Below are 14,624 nucleotides of genomic sequence, written 5' to 3'. Positions count from 1 at the left end.
CCGGATCGTCCATCCCCCTTGTGCTTGCCGTGCCCGTGAGCCCTTTGTTGGCCGAACCCAAAGAATGAGCTCGGCCCTCTTCATGGTTTGTATTTGCCGAGGGCCGAGTTGTGTTGTTTTCTGCAAGCTCGCGACTGTGTTGATGACCTTCTGAAACACGAACTGTCGCGGACTGCACTATTTTACACACCAACTGTATATCTGAAGTGTAACGAGAAGAGTAGCTGAACAACCGCATATATAGTTTCTTCCGAATAAAACGACATGTTTATTCGCCCGAAATGACCGTGATAACCGCTGGCCTTTAAAGCGTTCCGGCTCACTGTTTCCATTTTGTGGCCGCGGTCGGTCCTCGTTGTCCCATCGCCCGGGGCTGCGCTTCCAAAACGTCGAAGTGCGCGACCCCGCTAGATGAATCTGCCCGCGATGTGCTGGTGGCCCTGACCGGCCGCCAGATACGCATCGCTTTGTCTCCGTAGGGCTAATTGCCGCTCTCTTTTGTCCCTCCTACTCTCACACTAAGGACTAAGCTTCCTGTGTGTAAAGAAGGCCGAGAAAGCGAACGGGAATTGGAACTGCTGCTGCCGGTCACTACAAGCTCCTCTCCTCACTCTCGCTGGGCTTCGGTCGCTGGGGGGCTCCGGCCGCGCTGTTCGGTACGGCTCGCGGTCACGGCGAGGCACGGCGTAGCGAGGCGGACGAACAAACGGCGTATTACTGCGGTTCGCAACGTAATAATGAGCGTGCGAGGGGGACGGAAACAGAACGCAGTGAAACGAAGCAAAACGTTTTCCCCGACCGTCTGGATGCGCTCGTGTGGCGCCGCACCCCGCGCCGTGTCCAGCTGCACCGGCAGGCCCGTCGTAAAAGGAAATGCACCAGACGAGACTTTTCCCGAAGGTTCCGCCTTTCGCCGGCAGGCGGCGCCACAGGGCACGCGAGGTGGCTGTCCGGCCGACCCTCGGTGTGTCATTCTGTCTCTCGCTGGCACTCGCGAGACGTTGTGAGAGAGCGTCAGCAACAAGCGTGGATTAAATTGCCAGGGGCCGAAAAGCCTCGTCCGAAACGCGACTATAGGGTCACAGCCGGCAGCCTGGCTCCCGCGGGGACGCGGCCCGAAAAGTTGGCGTCCCTTCGGTGCTTGGCGGCACCAAGCCAGTCGAACTTTGACCCAGAGAAGCTGCCGGGGCGCAAAGCACTGGACCGGGCCGCACTGCCAGGGGACGAATCAGCTGACAGTGGAGAGGCTTGACGTGCGGCGGGGGAAGGGGGCCTACGCGTAGCTACGCCGAGTCCCACTAGCCGGCCCGCCACTTTATTGGGCGACAACCAATAGCCGTCCACTTCGGCCCCAAAACCGCCAGGCGGAGGGTCGCCGTCGCCCACCTGCTGGGGTCGTGTCCGGGCGGCGGCGGCGGCGCCACGCTGCGTTGAAAGTAGCTCACGTTTGTTTTTTTTTTCGGCGCACGCGTCGTGCGCTCCTCCGTGACTTTTTCAGATTTGAAAGAGACCCCAACCGGTGGCGTTCCGTGTTTACAAGGAAGCCGGTCCGCCCCGCCCCGCCCCGCCACCGCGCCCCTTCGGCCATACATCATGGCCCCGCCGCGCGGCGATTGTTATTAACTGCACGCAGCCCACTCCAGGCCCTGCTGGCCGTGCCGACCGTGGCGGCCAGGCGCCCCGGCAGCGCGGCCAAATCGTTATTGATACCCTGTCCTTCAAGAAGGGCCCCGTTAATTACTGCAACGGTGCGGCCCGTGGCGCGGCCCGTGGTGCAGCCAGCCCGCATCTGCATAAATGCTAGTCACGGGGCGCTGGACACGAAATGGACCATCGCGATGCGTCGATCGGGTTTCGGCCGCGTCACGCTGCCGCGGCATGCCGGGTCAGGGAGTCGGGGCTTCACCACGTGCATGTGGCTGGTGAAACCGTGGTGAAATCATGGCCAGACTAGGGACACAGTGGTGAAAATTGTCATGGAAAGCCTTTCTGAAAACAATTTCGAACCATGAGGACTTAGGAAACCCTTACGAAAAAATGGGTGAGACCACGGTGGCAAAAACACGAAAAAACTTAAGCTACAACGTCGAAAGCGCAAACGAACTTCGAGCTTTGAATTTTCTCCAAGCGACAAAAAGGGCCACGCTTCCGTTTCGTGAGTGGGCTTGGCCTGGTCGCGGTCATCAGGCAGCCTCGGCCACGCTTCCCGGTGCATCGCGCCCGGAGACTCCTTCAGCAGGCCGACTGGGAGGGCGAATGGGTTGCCCGCCGCAAGGCGCACCCACTGCCAGCCGAGCGACTGTGCACGTGCCTTCTGTCAGGAACCTTGCGATGGGCGCTGACAGTAAGTAAAGGTGTAGTGGGTGATTCTTTCTGAAGAGATTTAACCGACGCGATCTTCACTTAGAAAATAACATTTCATATTTTTATTACGTATTTACAAAACATACACAAAACAACTCTCTCTAATCGTTTGGAAGTAAGCGTTCGCTATTTGTTCAGTCTGAGCGGCCATAAAAAGCAGCCACCTTCAATAAATTAGTACGTCAATTACGTCTTAAATATGTACACATTGAAATAATCATAATAAATTACAGTCATGGCAAAACACTACCTCGTTTTCCATCGGGTGTCACTCTCAGTAAAGCATTTGAAAAACTAGTTCCTACGTCGCCACCCCTACTTCTTCTTGTAGTTCTGGTAGCCCTGGTAGGCCAGGTCGTGCGCCGGCGAGTCCTCGGGGTCCCTGAAGGCGACCGACGAGGACGGCGCGGCGGGCTGCTCGTTGTCGCGGTACTCGGTGTAGGGGGCGCTGCCCGCGGCGTACTGGTGGTAAGGGCCACCGCTGGGGTACCTGCAACATTGTTAGGTATAGTCGTTTCCTGGCCCGGGGAAAGGTTCCGGGGATTTGAAAGGTCCGGGTGCGCCGCGAGCGCGCGGGGTAGGCAGCCCAACGGGCGCGGCGGCGCTGTGGGCTGCCCGCGCGACAGGCGGTGCTCGGTCGGTACTCACAGTGGCGCGGAGTGGTGGGGCGGGTACCGGTGCGGCGGCGGCTGCTTGTAGAAGCTGGAGTGGCCGTAGCTGCCATAGCCGCCAGCCAGGTCCGACTTGCCGCAGAACTTGAAGAAGCCGATGAGGCCGGGGACGACGAGCGCGAACAGGCCGAGCACCTTCTTGAAGGAGGCCAGGCCCAGGATGAGCGGAAGGAACAGCAGCAGCTTCAGCTTGAACAGCTTCAGGATGACCAGCATCGGGATGAGCAGCTTCTTGAGGCGGAAACGCGCTGCGGACCAAAAACCGGGGGTCAACATACGAGTTAACTTTGAATTCCTAGTCACTTTTTTTAGGGAATCAGCTTCGAACCACTCCTGAGAGGAGAGCTGATCTTTCCCATGCCGAGCCCCGCCACCCGTACCGAACCCCGCGCGCGCCGCTTCCAGCTGTTTGCCCACGCCTGAATAATGAAAGGCCCACCTTCTTCGGCGTTTCAAAGTTTCAGCTTCATCGTCCTCTCGCGCAGGACTTCGGGGGACTTCAGCCTATCCACTCCACTCGCGAATGTGATCACCGAGTCGCGTGCATTTTGCATGTCCCACGCGCGCGCAATCGGAGGAACAAAAACAACAACGACCGACAAAAACGGCTACAGGCGGCGGCGCGCTGCATGCGAGAACCGTTTCCGCCGTGAATGGGTTGGGTTCCCCGCCTCGACGGAACGGCGGCGGCCTCACAAACACTACACTGGATACTTTCTCCGCGAATGAGTCAGTGTGTGGTGCTGCCCCTGATCGATTCCCACTGCACACCACAACGCACTGCGACAAGGCAACGCCAAGGCAACGCCCGCGCGAACCAGAGAGGCGGGAATTCGGCAGCGCACCTCAGGTGGGGCGTGTACCGGCCGTGTACGCACTTGCCCAACTTGGAGCTGCGAGTTCGCCCATGGATAATATACGAAAGTTTTGCCGGCTCCGCTGTAAACTATTTCCATAGCGCGCGTGCTGCCGCTCTCGGCTTGCCGATGGAAGGAATGGCAGCGGGTCCCAGCGAGTCGCGAGGACTGGGCCGCCCGGAGCGTGTCAACCCTCTCACCCCCACTCCTTTTGAATTTCATCAATTGTTAAATACAGCGCCATTGTTCCGCTAAACGGCCTCCTTATCAGTTCCGTGTTTTTGCATGCCGATGTCGTTGCACACGACCCCCGGGGGGGCGTGTGTACACTAGTAATTGCAGCGATCGACGAGTAAATATTTGAAGCTATTAACTGCGATCTGGGACTGACAGGCCCGCTCAAACACGTGGGTGTAGCCCGCAGCGCTTTGGCGTACACTGTAGCCATTTGATCCCCAGACTACTACAGGCCGTACCAATTATTTTGAGCTTACGGTTCTCGATAGACTACTAATGAAGCAAATATTTTGAATATTCGATTTGACAAGGCTTTGACAGTGAAGGACCACCAACCCGAAGGGCCCGAATCTCTGCCCAACTTACAGAATTTGGTGTCGGTCTTGTCCTCGATGTAGTCCACCTCGGTGGCGATGTCCTCGATGAAGCGCGGCGCGTACTTGCCGTCGCCCGTCACCTCCTGGGGCAGCTTCACCTCGATGGCGGTGGACTTGAGGAAGCGCTCGACGCGCCGCAGCAGGAACTTGACGAACTGGTCCCACTCCGGCTCGTCGGCGCGCGCCTCGGTGGAGTACTCGTAGGGCTCCTGCGCGAGCGAGCGCAGCGTGACGCCGGGCAGGCGGATGACGCGCGCGTTGTCGTTGAGGTCGTACAGGTCCTTGTCGAAGAAGTCGTCCAGGGAGGCGAGCGCGCGCGACTTGAAGCACTCGGAGAAGTCGCCCTCCAGGCACTGGTTGTTGATCCTGGCCATGTAGGGGTCCGTCTCGGGGCCCGTGCCCAGGCCGATCCAGTCCAGGAGGTTCTTGCCGTGGCGCACGCCGCCGGGTCCGTGCTGCGGGGAGTCCTCGTTGTACGCGTCCTGCAGCGAGGCGTCCAGCTCGCCGGCCGGCAGGCGCAGGCCGCGGAGGTGCCGGCCCTCGCCGAAGGCCGTGGCGTTGACGGCGGCCTCAGCGGGCCGGGAAGCGGCGGGCCGCGAGGGGGCGCCGCTGTCGTCCTTGAACACGACCCCCGAGCCCATGGCCGTGGCGACGAGCGCCGCCGCCAACACGGCCACCAAGGCCATCGCTGCGTTCATGGTGCTCAAGACGGTCCTGGGGGCAGACGGAAGCAAGCAGTCAAGCGTGGCCCCTGTGGCGCCTGGGGGAGATTTAGAGTCCCCCGTGTCGTTTTGGATAACGCTCAGCGACATTACAGGGCATTCTGCGGAAGCACAACGCCGTGTCCGCCGCCACCTGTTGGAGCGGGGGCGGAGCACCCCGTCAAGCTCTACCGGCGTCGCTGTGGCCCTTTAGCAGTGCGGTGCATCTCGGCGGCAATGCCTCGTTTCGCTACCCATTTGCCGGGTCCCGGTGGACGTGTCGCCTAGTTGCGCTGCTGGTTGGCGTGGGTGGCCCGGGCCGTGCCCTGTCGCGGGTGGGCCTCCGGTGGGCCGACCCCACTCCAGCGAGCGCAGCGCTTCGACAACATGGCCCTGTTTGCTCGGCAAGGTGACTGACTGCTAGGGCTTGCGACACACACTCACACACACCCACACCCACAGTGGCACTTTCACCGCGCCGCCTTGCCTGGCGACAAGTGGTCGACACCACGGCATTACACTCTGGGGCCAGTTAGCACCCCTTTGTCGTCGCGTTGTCGCCGCGTTGACGCCGCGGCGTGGACCGAACAGCACGGCACGCGGGAAAGCGGGGGGAGGGGGGACGCGGAGGGGCGGGGGAGGGGAGGGGGCTTCCCCTCCAGCAGGGCGCGGCCCGACGCCCCGCGCAGTGTCCGGAGCAGGCTGCAGGGGTCTCGGGTCTCACTCCGGCCGCGGCCCTCAAGGCTGAGGGTCGCCGCCTGGCCGCGCCCGGCGCCCCAGCTGGGCTCCGCCGTCAAGTACCTGTTGCTGGTGGCCCTGGTGGCCCTGGTGGCCCTCGTGACGCGTGGACAGGGCGGACTTCTGCTGCTTCTGCTGCGCGGCGCGGTCGACCTGGTCGTCATGGTAACACACTCCACTGCGCGGGTTTTGCTCGGCGGACTTGGAGGCCTCGGCGGCAAGGCAGGCCGGGCAGCTCGGGTTGGATAACGGGTGAAGCCTCAGCGACGTACCGCGTGCCACTACTGACCGACCGTCCGCCGTGCCACCGCGCCCCGCCCCGCCCCGCCCGGGCCGCGTCGTGTGCTCCACGCCACGCCCTCCGACGTCACCACACCGGCAGGCCAAGCCAGGCCCCTGTCCCTCTCGCTCCCGAACGGGATGCCCCTTGAGTGCGACAGAGACAGAGCGGCGAGGGCGTCCTTCGGAGTGAGGCGGCTGCCCCGGCCGCAGGAAGGCGACGCGATGCGGCAGGGCCGTAGCGCTGTAAGCAGGGCGGCGCTGTCGAGAAAACCGTATCCGCCGACCGCCGGCCGCGGAGATGCGGCGTTCTAAGCGCCGCGCCTCGCTCGCCGCGGTACCGTTAGGGGTTCGCTTGTTTGGGGCCCGCCTCGGCTCGGCGCGGCGCGGACCGCGTGGCACGGCTCGGCTCCAGTTCGTCGTCGCTCGGCTCGGCTCTTCCTGAGCCAGCAATGCCGGCAATGCTGGCAATCGCAGCGAAGCCGCACTCGTCTCACTTCTTTCCCCGCTTTCCGCCGTCGTCCTTCCTTCCGCTGCGATACACACAGGCAGCCGGTAAACGCAGGCCCCCTCGACGGAGCACTCACCTCAAGCCAACTTTCCGTTTTGGAGGTTTTAATCCGCACAGCGATCCGCGTGACGCGAACGGCTCGCCATAATTCTCGCCAAGTTGGTGTGCCGTTTGTCCACGGAAAGAAAGGCAGGCAAACAAGTTTCCGCGCCCTTCGGCCCTGGGCTGGCCGGCCCTCGCCCTGCGGACTCCCTCGCCTCCCCCCCCCCCCCCCCCCCGCCCCGCCCCGCCCCGCCCACAACGCCTTTCCGGGCGGCAAAATGAAAACGGAAACGGAGCTGGAACGAAAGGACGCGAATAACAATTCGATGACAAAGTGGCGCGGGGGCGCCGACGAGGAGAAGAGGAGGTGGTGCACGGCACCCACGCCGCCGATCGGTTCGAAGCCAACAACTGCGAGAGGGACTGCGCGCTGGCTTGCCTCTCCGAAGGACGAAGGCGAGGACGGAGGGCGCAGGGCTTCGCTTTGTCCAGGGGCAAGGACGCGCGGGGAATTCAAGGCCCGAGGTGCAGGATGAGTCGAAAGCCGATATTACCAGAGCGCCTTCGAGGAATCGAAGGCCTGCCCTTCACCGAGGCTAGTTTCGCTGCCACCTTCGCTTTCATCACGGCTCCACGATAACTACACCCCCGCACACTGCCGGGAACTGAACCAAAACTTCAGCAAATCCTGGCAATATCCCTTTTTCAGGTCATGGATCGTACTACAGAGGACAAATATTACGCATTGTTACAATGATGGGACCTATGACGAGTACATCCCAAGACAGGTCTTTCTACAGTCTTTTTTTCTAAGTACAATCGACGCTCCTCACCCTCTTTTTTACAATCCTCCTTGCAATTCTGTTTTGCACTCGACACCTTGCTGGTGGTATCCCGAATACTATTGACCGCAGTGTCACCGCATCCTGCCACAGGTCACACCAACCCAGAACCGTTCAGATATACAATCAAAACGTCGAAACGTGATTAAACTGACTTCAAAACTCGAAGCCTGTTCGGCGAGCGCATAGCAGCGAGTGAAATTGCTGTACAGTCTGGAACTGATGGGTTTGTCACTGCAGTGACGGTCGTTGGAGGGCGCGAAGGTTTCCCGAAACCCGAAGACGGCTCAAGCCAAACGGATTACTCTCGGCGTGTCAGAGTCGCGGCGCGGCGCGCTGCTCGCCTGCGCTGCGCCGTGCCGCCGCGGCCCCCTTGCCCACCGCGGCCTCCGCGGCCCCCTCACCGCTTCCCGCGGCACTACACGGCGAGCGCGCCGCCGCGGTACAGGCGGTACAGGTGAGCGCGGCGCAGCGCGGCGCAGCGCGGGCCTAACTCCTCGCGCCGCTGTTCCCCTGGCTCGGCCGGAGCCTCGCCGGGACACCCCAATCCAATCCCCCGGCCACTCCGGCCCCTTCACTCTCACTCTCGCCGGCGGGGCGGGGGGAGCGCTGCGCCGGCCTCGTTCCGAGTGGGCGGGCCCGTCGCTCCGTCTCTCTCGCACTCTTACGGGACGCTCCGTGAGAGCGAGAGAGACGGAGCGACCGGGATCAGCGGGCTCGGCTGCGCGGCGCGGACCGAGTCGCCGCGGATTCTGCGTGTTTGCGTGCTGGGGGCGCTCCCGGTGCGCGGTGCGTCGGTGTCTGATTTCCCCTTCAGCCGTACTTCGTACTCGCAGCACTCACTCACCCCCGCGGCGACACGTGGGGCTCGGCGACCACCCGCCGCACGTGGCGAGGCTCACGCCGAGGCCGTGTTTGCCCGTGTTCGGCCGGCCGCCATTTTTCCTTTTCCACCGCCGCCAAAATTAACGACGCGAAACGCGCTGCTTTTTGGCTCGAAACAAAAAATTGTAGCTCGTTCGAGAGACAAAAGTAGGCTAAATGAAGTGTGTGGCGGTAGGCGGGGCAGGGCGAGGCAAGGCGGGGCCGGGGCGCTGAATGGAGACCGCGGGGAGCAGCGTGTATTGTCACGAGGCTGAATGGCTGAAAGGGGCCCCAGACCGACGCCAAAATGGACGGCGCGCCGTGAAAAATATTGCGCGACTGTACACTGTACACAGAGCGCAGCACGGCGTCGGCCGCCTGGGGGGCGGTGGCACGGCACCCCCGAGGAGGCGCAGGCACGACGGAAGGTCCCTGTGGGGGCTGTACCGGCTGTACCTCAGAGCGACAGGCCTATTGCCACCACTTTTTGACCTGGCAGCCTGGACTGGTGGCGGCCTGGCCTCGGCAGACCCTCACCAAAACGCACCCCATGTGGACAGATCCTCCCCCGCCCGGAGACACAAATTGAAAACGGCGAAGGCAGGGAGAGAAGGTTGCCGCCGCGCACAGCTAGGCACAGCTACGCACAGCAGGCCCAGAATCGGGGTGCTGGCGGTAATAAAGGGCGGAAAATGAGCCCCCGACAAGGAGGAGCAGGGCGGAGCGAGGCTTCTGATTCCCCCACGCACAAAAGGCTCCGGCCGACGAGCAGACAGGCAATCCGGAGCCTATTCTAGCCGCGTTTGGTTCTTCACAGTGACCCGGCCTCAATCATGCCTGCCGCCTTCGACGCCGATGATTGGCGGGGTGGCTGGACGCGGCTGGACGGCGAGCACACCCTGGAGAACGGCGTTGATGATGGGGAACCCGAGACGGAAAGCCTTGCCGGGCGGCCTGGCACTGCGGGGTGTGTGCGCAGCGCGCGGCCCCACGCGGCCCGCTGTGACACGGGGTGACACACAACACCGACACGACACTTCACCACTACACACTTGGCACTGTACACACCTGGCTGTAGGCACAGCTGTCGCTCCTATTGGGCGGCACTGTTTGGCTGCTACACTGTTTCCCGGTCGCGCCCACTGCAAGAGCAACGCGTTGTCGGCCACGCGGGGCAGGGGCTGGAGACGGACTGGCGGCCACGTGGCGGGCGCCGCATTTAAAACGCGCGGCACAACGCTACCCTCTCGACCTCCACCTCCACCACCACCACACCGTGCGCTGATGACAGCCGGCCGGTCATCGCGCGGGAGACGCACTGTCGGCGTCCTCGTCGCGCCGGTGCGGGGGCGCCGCGGAGCGAGAGAGACAGACAGGCGTTGTTGCGCCGCGGCCGCTGACATAACCGGGGGGGAGGGGTCGGGGGGGTCCTGGGGGAGGTGGGGAGCGCCGGGTCCGGCTCGGGATGACTCACGTTACACCCGGGAGGGAGGCCGGGGCGGCCCGGCTAGGCCCGGCCGGCGAGGAACCCTCAAACCGGCCGCCGCTTGCCGCATCTGTGGCGAGCTTCATGAAGAGCTGGGCCGGAGTGGTGACTGGTGACCTTGACCGCCGGGATGGCGCTGGCTGGCTGGCTGCCTGGCTGGCTGCCTGCCTGGCTTGCTGAGGCAGGGCGCCACTGGTTGCCACCCTTATCTCCTCGCACCATTCCTCGCGAATTGATTGATTTTCTGGAGCCGATTTGGCGGTCCGCTAAAAGGAAGACTGCTAGGATTACACCGTCAAGGCATATCTGGCTGCGCGGCACGCAGGCGGAGACCCCTCTCTTCCGGAGTGTCGCTCCCCTGCAGGCTGCTTCCGCGGCCAGGCGCTCTGTCGCTCTCGCACCCACACAGCACACCCTGCGAGAGCGAGAGAGACGGTCTTACTCGGAGTCAGCCGCACGCAGGGCCTAAGGTCGTCACCTAATGGCCGACATTACATCAATGCCAAAACACCCCCCTCCCCTTGCCGCCGTGGAGCCCTGGGCTCGTCGCCGTCGCCTGTACCTTCGCACCATTCCACGGCGGCGTAAGGCCGGGACGACCCGTCAGGAAGCCACCGCCTGCATGACGCCCTGCGCCCTCCAGCACCTTGAGGACCCCAAGGGCCCGAGGCTGCAGGGCATGGCCGCCATTGCGTAAGAGTCCATCGGCAATCAGCCTAATTGGGGGCCAGCAAGCCGGCAAGCCGAGGCGGGCGGCGTTGGCGTTAGGTAAGGCGCACGGCGGGGCGCTTCGACTGGAGCGCGTCGTCCCGCTGGGCCCGGACGACAGGGCCGTGGAGGTCGGAGGCACCTCCGAGGCACCGGAGCTTTGTCTCTTCCGGACACAAAGAAGTGCACTTCGCTCATCGCTCCAGTTTGCTTTTTGCGCGTGACAGCGAGCATTACACTTTGTCGCCGGTGAGGGGCGTGGCGGGGCGGGGCGGCGCGGGGCGGGGCGGGCGGGGCGGGGCGGGGCGGGGCGGGGCGGGGCGGGGCGGGGCGGGGCGGGGCGGGGCGGGGCGGGGCGGGGCATCTCTAGATTGTGCGATGAGGACGCCCTCCACCGGGAACTGGGAACCAACCAGCGAACAGGGAAATGTTGCCGGTGGATTCACGGCCTCGCCCTACCGTTGCTCGAGGCGCAGTCCGCGGGCCGCGGCCGCGAGGCGGCGGGGGGAGAAATTGAACGGAAAATGCGGCGCGGAGGGAAGCGGAGGCTCGCCGGAGGCTTGCCGCTATGAGAAATAACTGGTGCGGCTGGCACGCGCGGCGCATGAGAAATAATAGCCTCGCCGCCCTGGAAGTGAAAATGAGAGTTCATTTGTTGCGACTAATTTCTTTCGCGCATTCAGTGGGAGCTTTTAGCGCGCCGGTTTTCGGCGGAGGGCTTCCCTACAGTGCAGCCGTTGCTGCCCGCCCGACTGGACGTGGCCCTCTTTTCGGCGAGTCTTTTCGCAGCCCGCCTGGTCCTGGTGGCGATTCCAAAGTTGGCAAGCCCTGCGGGCTCCTCCAGCCTCCAGGACCTCTGGCTTCACCTTCCCGTCGGCCACCCTCCCGGCGACCCATGTGTCATGCCGTGGCGCGGAGGGCTTAGCGCGACGCGAGGCCCGGTGCGGCTCCCAGGACCGCCCAGTGCTGCCAGCAGCGCGGACGGACGACCCGCTTAGGCCCTGACAAAACATACCCGAAATTAATGAAAGTTTCGTACCAACTTTATATGTAGAAACGTGTATGAATAGAATTTTCTGCTGATCCACCCCGTGCGTTTTTGTGAGTGCTGCCCGTTCTTTTTCTACGGTGATAACTCCATTACGCAGAACTGCTACCCCCTCGGCGCTCCAATTTTGAAATTGAGATGCGCGGTCTCGTCGTGAGACGGGTATCCGGCCGCCGGGCGCGTCTGTCTGCAATGCAAAAGAAGACATGGGTACACGCCCGCCTGTTTGCGCCACAGGCGCCACTGGAGCCACAGGCGTCGCGGGCCTTTTTGGGGCGCGGCCAAGCCAGCCGGCCCTGATCGAAAACGCGAAATTCGTACCGGCAGCGCGCGACAGTGCAGGGTCCGGGATTGCTGGGGTGTCCCAGGGCCCCACGTCTCCCCCCCCCTCCCCGCCGTCGTCCTCGCGCTGCACTACACAAAGGCCGGGGCTTCCCCAATTGGACGGCGTATCAGGGCCCGGCCGCCTCGGTTGCCTGTCTCTGGCTCGCCTTGGGACTTGCGAGGGCTGCGGACCCACACTGCGTGCGCTGCATTAGCTACAGCGGGCAGCGCAACCGTGCACACCGAAAACAGAGCGTTCGCCGTTTAAAATCCGCTGCGTTTCTGATTCCGGGCACGAAACATTCAGCCGCTGCGCCCCGCTGTGAATTCGCGCTGTTTGCTGTGGATTGTTCTCGTGAATGGCGCTGCGAGCGACGCGGCACTACACTAGTCAGCCCCGCCTGGCCCCGCCATGGAAAACCGATCCAGCGGCAGTGGCGCAGCAGCCCTCTGACGCACTCTTGTTTCGGTCATTTTCGTTTTGCTTGTCTCTTTTTTTCGTTTGTTTTATTCCGCCGTTGTTTGCTGCAGCCAGTGTCCGATATCGCCGTGTCCGTTTTCGCACTCGTGACCTCGCCCCGCCGCCACCAGGCTGCCACCCCACTGTGGGCAGGGCAGCGGGCTTTTTACACGGCGCGTCAATGCGATCAGTGCGCTCTCCGAGGCCGAGAGGCGACCCCCAATTGTTTCGCCAGATTTATCTCCATAGTGTGGAATTATGTGGTGTCGAGCGATGGGATGACTCCGAACTTCGCGTCCGCGCTCTGTCTCTTTCTCTCTCGTGGCGGTCCGAGAGAGACAGAGCATCAACACGTCGGTCGGAATCACCCCACTGGCGATGGATTCACAATTACCACCAGAGAGAGAGAGAGAGAGAGAGAGAGAGAGAGAGAGAGAGAGAGAGAGAGAGAGAGGAGAGAGGGGAGAGAGAGCCGATGGTGCTAGCAGGCATGCCAAAGGGCAGCAACGCATTCTATCGGCGAATGTCACATGCTTCATGTTTTTTGTTCCCGGCTTTGGTTTTTTCTTTAAAGGTTTTTGTGGTGTGTGTATAGGCAGTGAGCATGGTCCTCTTCCCAAGAGCTCATTCCGCTGCCATTCTTCCTAAAATAAAGTAAATGGTTTCTTCTCCCACACCCTCAAACTCCCTTGTGTTGACAGTGTCGAACGGTACCCGTCTCGGGCGTCTGGACGGGCGCTGTGTGGCTGCGAGCACGGCGATGACGCACGCGCGAGGGAAGGCCTGGCTCATCGGTCTCGGCCCCCACGGCCCCCGAGACGGTGCTGCGCCGCGCGTCGTTGCAGCAGCGGCGGGCATCGGTCGCTGGAAGGAGTGTCGAAATGAGAATTCCCCGGCAAGCCGGCCGGGTCTTGCAAGTGGGGCCGGGCGGCGCGGAGCGGCAAGAATCGGATACGAGCAGAGTGCGGCCGCAGTGGCGGCAGTAGTCCGGGTCGCGCGTCCAACGACGACAGTGTGGGCGGCGCGGTGGAGTGCGGCACGGCGCGCGGAGGGGCGCCCGGGCTTCGTTGTGTAACGTGACGTAAGGTTTGTTGTGGCCGTGGGCCGGCCCATGACCCGCGCAGCGCGGCGCGGCACTGCCAAACCCGGATCTCGGTCTTTTCAATCACTTCGTACCTTTTCCGGGGCCCGAAAATCAGTTTCCCAACTCGGAGGGAGTCTGGTCGGGCCCGCGCGCCCTTGGCGAAATCAGACACATTGATCGGTGGCTGAACTTTTCCTGTTCGGAGTCATTATAGACACGCAGCGTTTGAATGACCTGAGTCATACTGCACCGTGTTATAATATATATACATCTTTCCACTGTCGTGCGCGGCGTGCACACGGAACACGTGCTGTGTTGGCCGCTCGGACCCTCCAGTCAACACGTTGTACCCGTGGGCGGTGGGGCGGTGGCGCTCGAGGCGAGGCCCCAGTGTAGGCGAGGTCCCAGCCCAGCCCAGGCGGTGCCCGCGGAGCGCGTGGGCGCGCTGCCACGGCTTATGCTTCGCTCGCCTTTCGAATCAGAGCTTACCGCTGATTCCGGCGGCGGAAAGCGCCCGGAGGTAGGCAGCCAGGGCGCACTCCGCACACGCCTGCTCTGCGGGTTTGCCTATCCCACCCACTGCAGGCGCTCCGCGCACCCTCTCGCCTCTCCTCTCCCCGTTTTTGGCCAAGTGGGAACTAATTAATGCGACAGAGCCCCGGGGCTCACCCACGCCAAGGCGCTCGACGTCGCCTCCTCGCGACGGCCCCTCACAGGCACCGCGGGGAACCGCATGGAGCCGCCGGAACAGACACCCCCGTGTTGTGTCTTGGCGCGCGAACGCCCTGCCGAGGAGCTAGTCGTGACTCTTGCTCACTGGATTGGAGTCTCTTTGCTCTGCAGCCCCTGGAAGCCTCGGCAGGCTTACCGGGTACAGTCCAACGGTGTAAAGAAGGCTCCAGAGGGACTTGGCCGTATGCTAATGAGTAAGGGCTGTGTCCGATGATTAAGTGCCCCCTCTTTACGGCGAGCATCATATGGCAGTTTTCCTCATTCCATGATAATTTTGTTTAACATTTTAATTTCTTTTT

At 62.7% G+C, this 14,624-nt stretch overlaps 1 protein-coding gene across 2 annotated transcripts; it reads right to left on the bottom strand.

Annotated features, from left to right (window-relative positions):
• Positions 1-2,411: 2,411 nt before the first annotated feature.
• LOC117653411 lies at positions 2,412-9,662 on the bottom strand. Of its 2 annotated transcripts, none has more exons than XM_034399067.1 (4): positions 9,552-9,662; positions 4,496-5,220; positions 3,013-3,283; positions 2,412-2,854 (listed from the first exon to the last, which is right to left on the bottom strand). In XM_034399067.1, the coding sequence occupies exons 2-4, from the start codon at positions 5,202-5,204 to the stop codon at positions 2,680-2,682; spliced, it is 1,155 nt and encodes a 384-aa protein (XP_034254958.1). In that variant the 5' UTR covers positions 5,205-5,220; positions 9,552-9,662; the 3' UTR covers positions 2,412-2,679. The 2 variants fall into 2 exon arrangements, with proteins under 2 accessions (XP_034254958.1, XP_034254957.1); XM_034399066.1 differs by lacking the exon at positions 9,552-9,662 and adding an exon at positions 6,009-6,212.
• Between the last annotated feature and the right edge of the window lie 4,962 nt (positions 9,663-14,624).

The sequence above is a fragment of the Thrips palmi genome, unplaced genomic scaffold (assembly GCF_012932325.1).
Source record: "Thrips palmi isolate BJ-2018 unplaced genomic scaffold, TpBJ-2018v1 HiC_scaffold_8, whole genome shotgun sequence".
NCBI classification, from domain to species: Eukaryota; Metazoa; Arthropoda; class Insecta; order Thysanoptera; family Thripidae; genus Thrips; species Thrips palmi.
The sequence above is the reverse complement of the archived record's forward strand: the minus strand, read 5'-3'. Positions and strand labels throughout refer to the sequence as shown.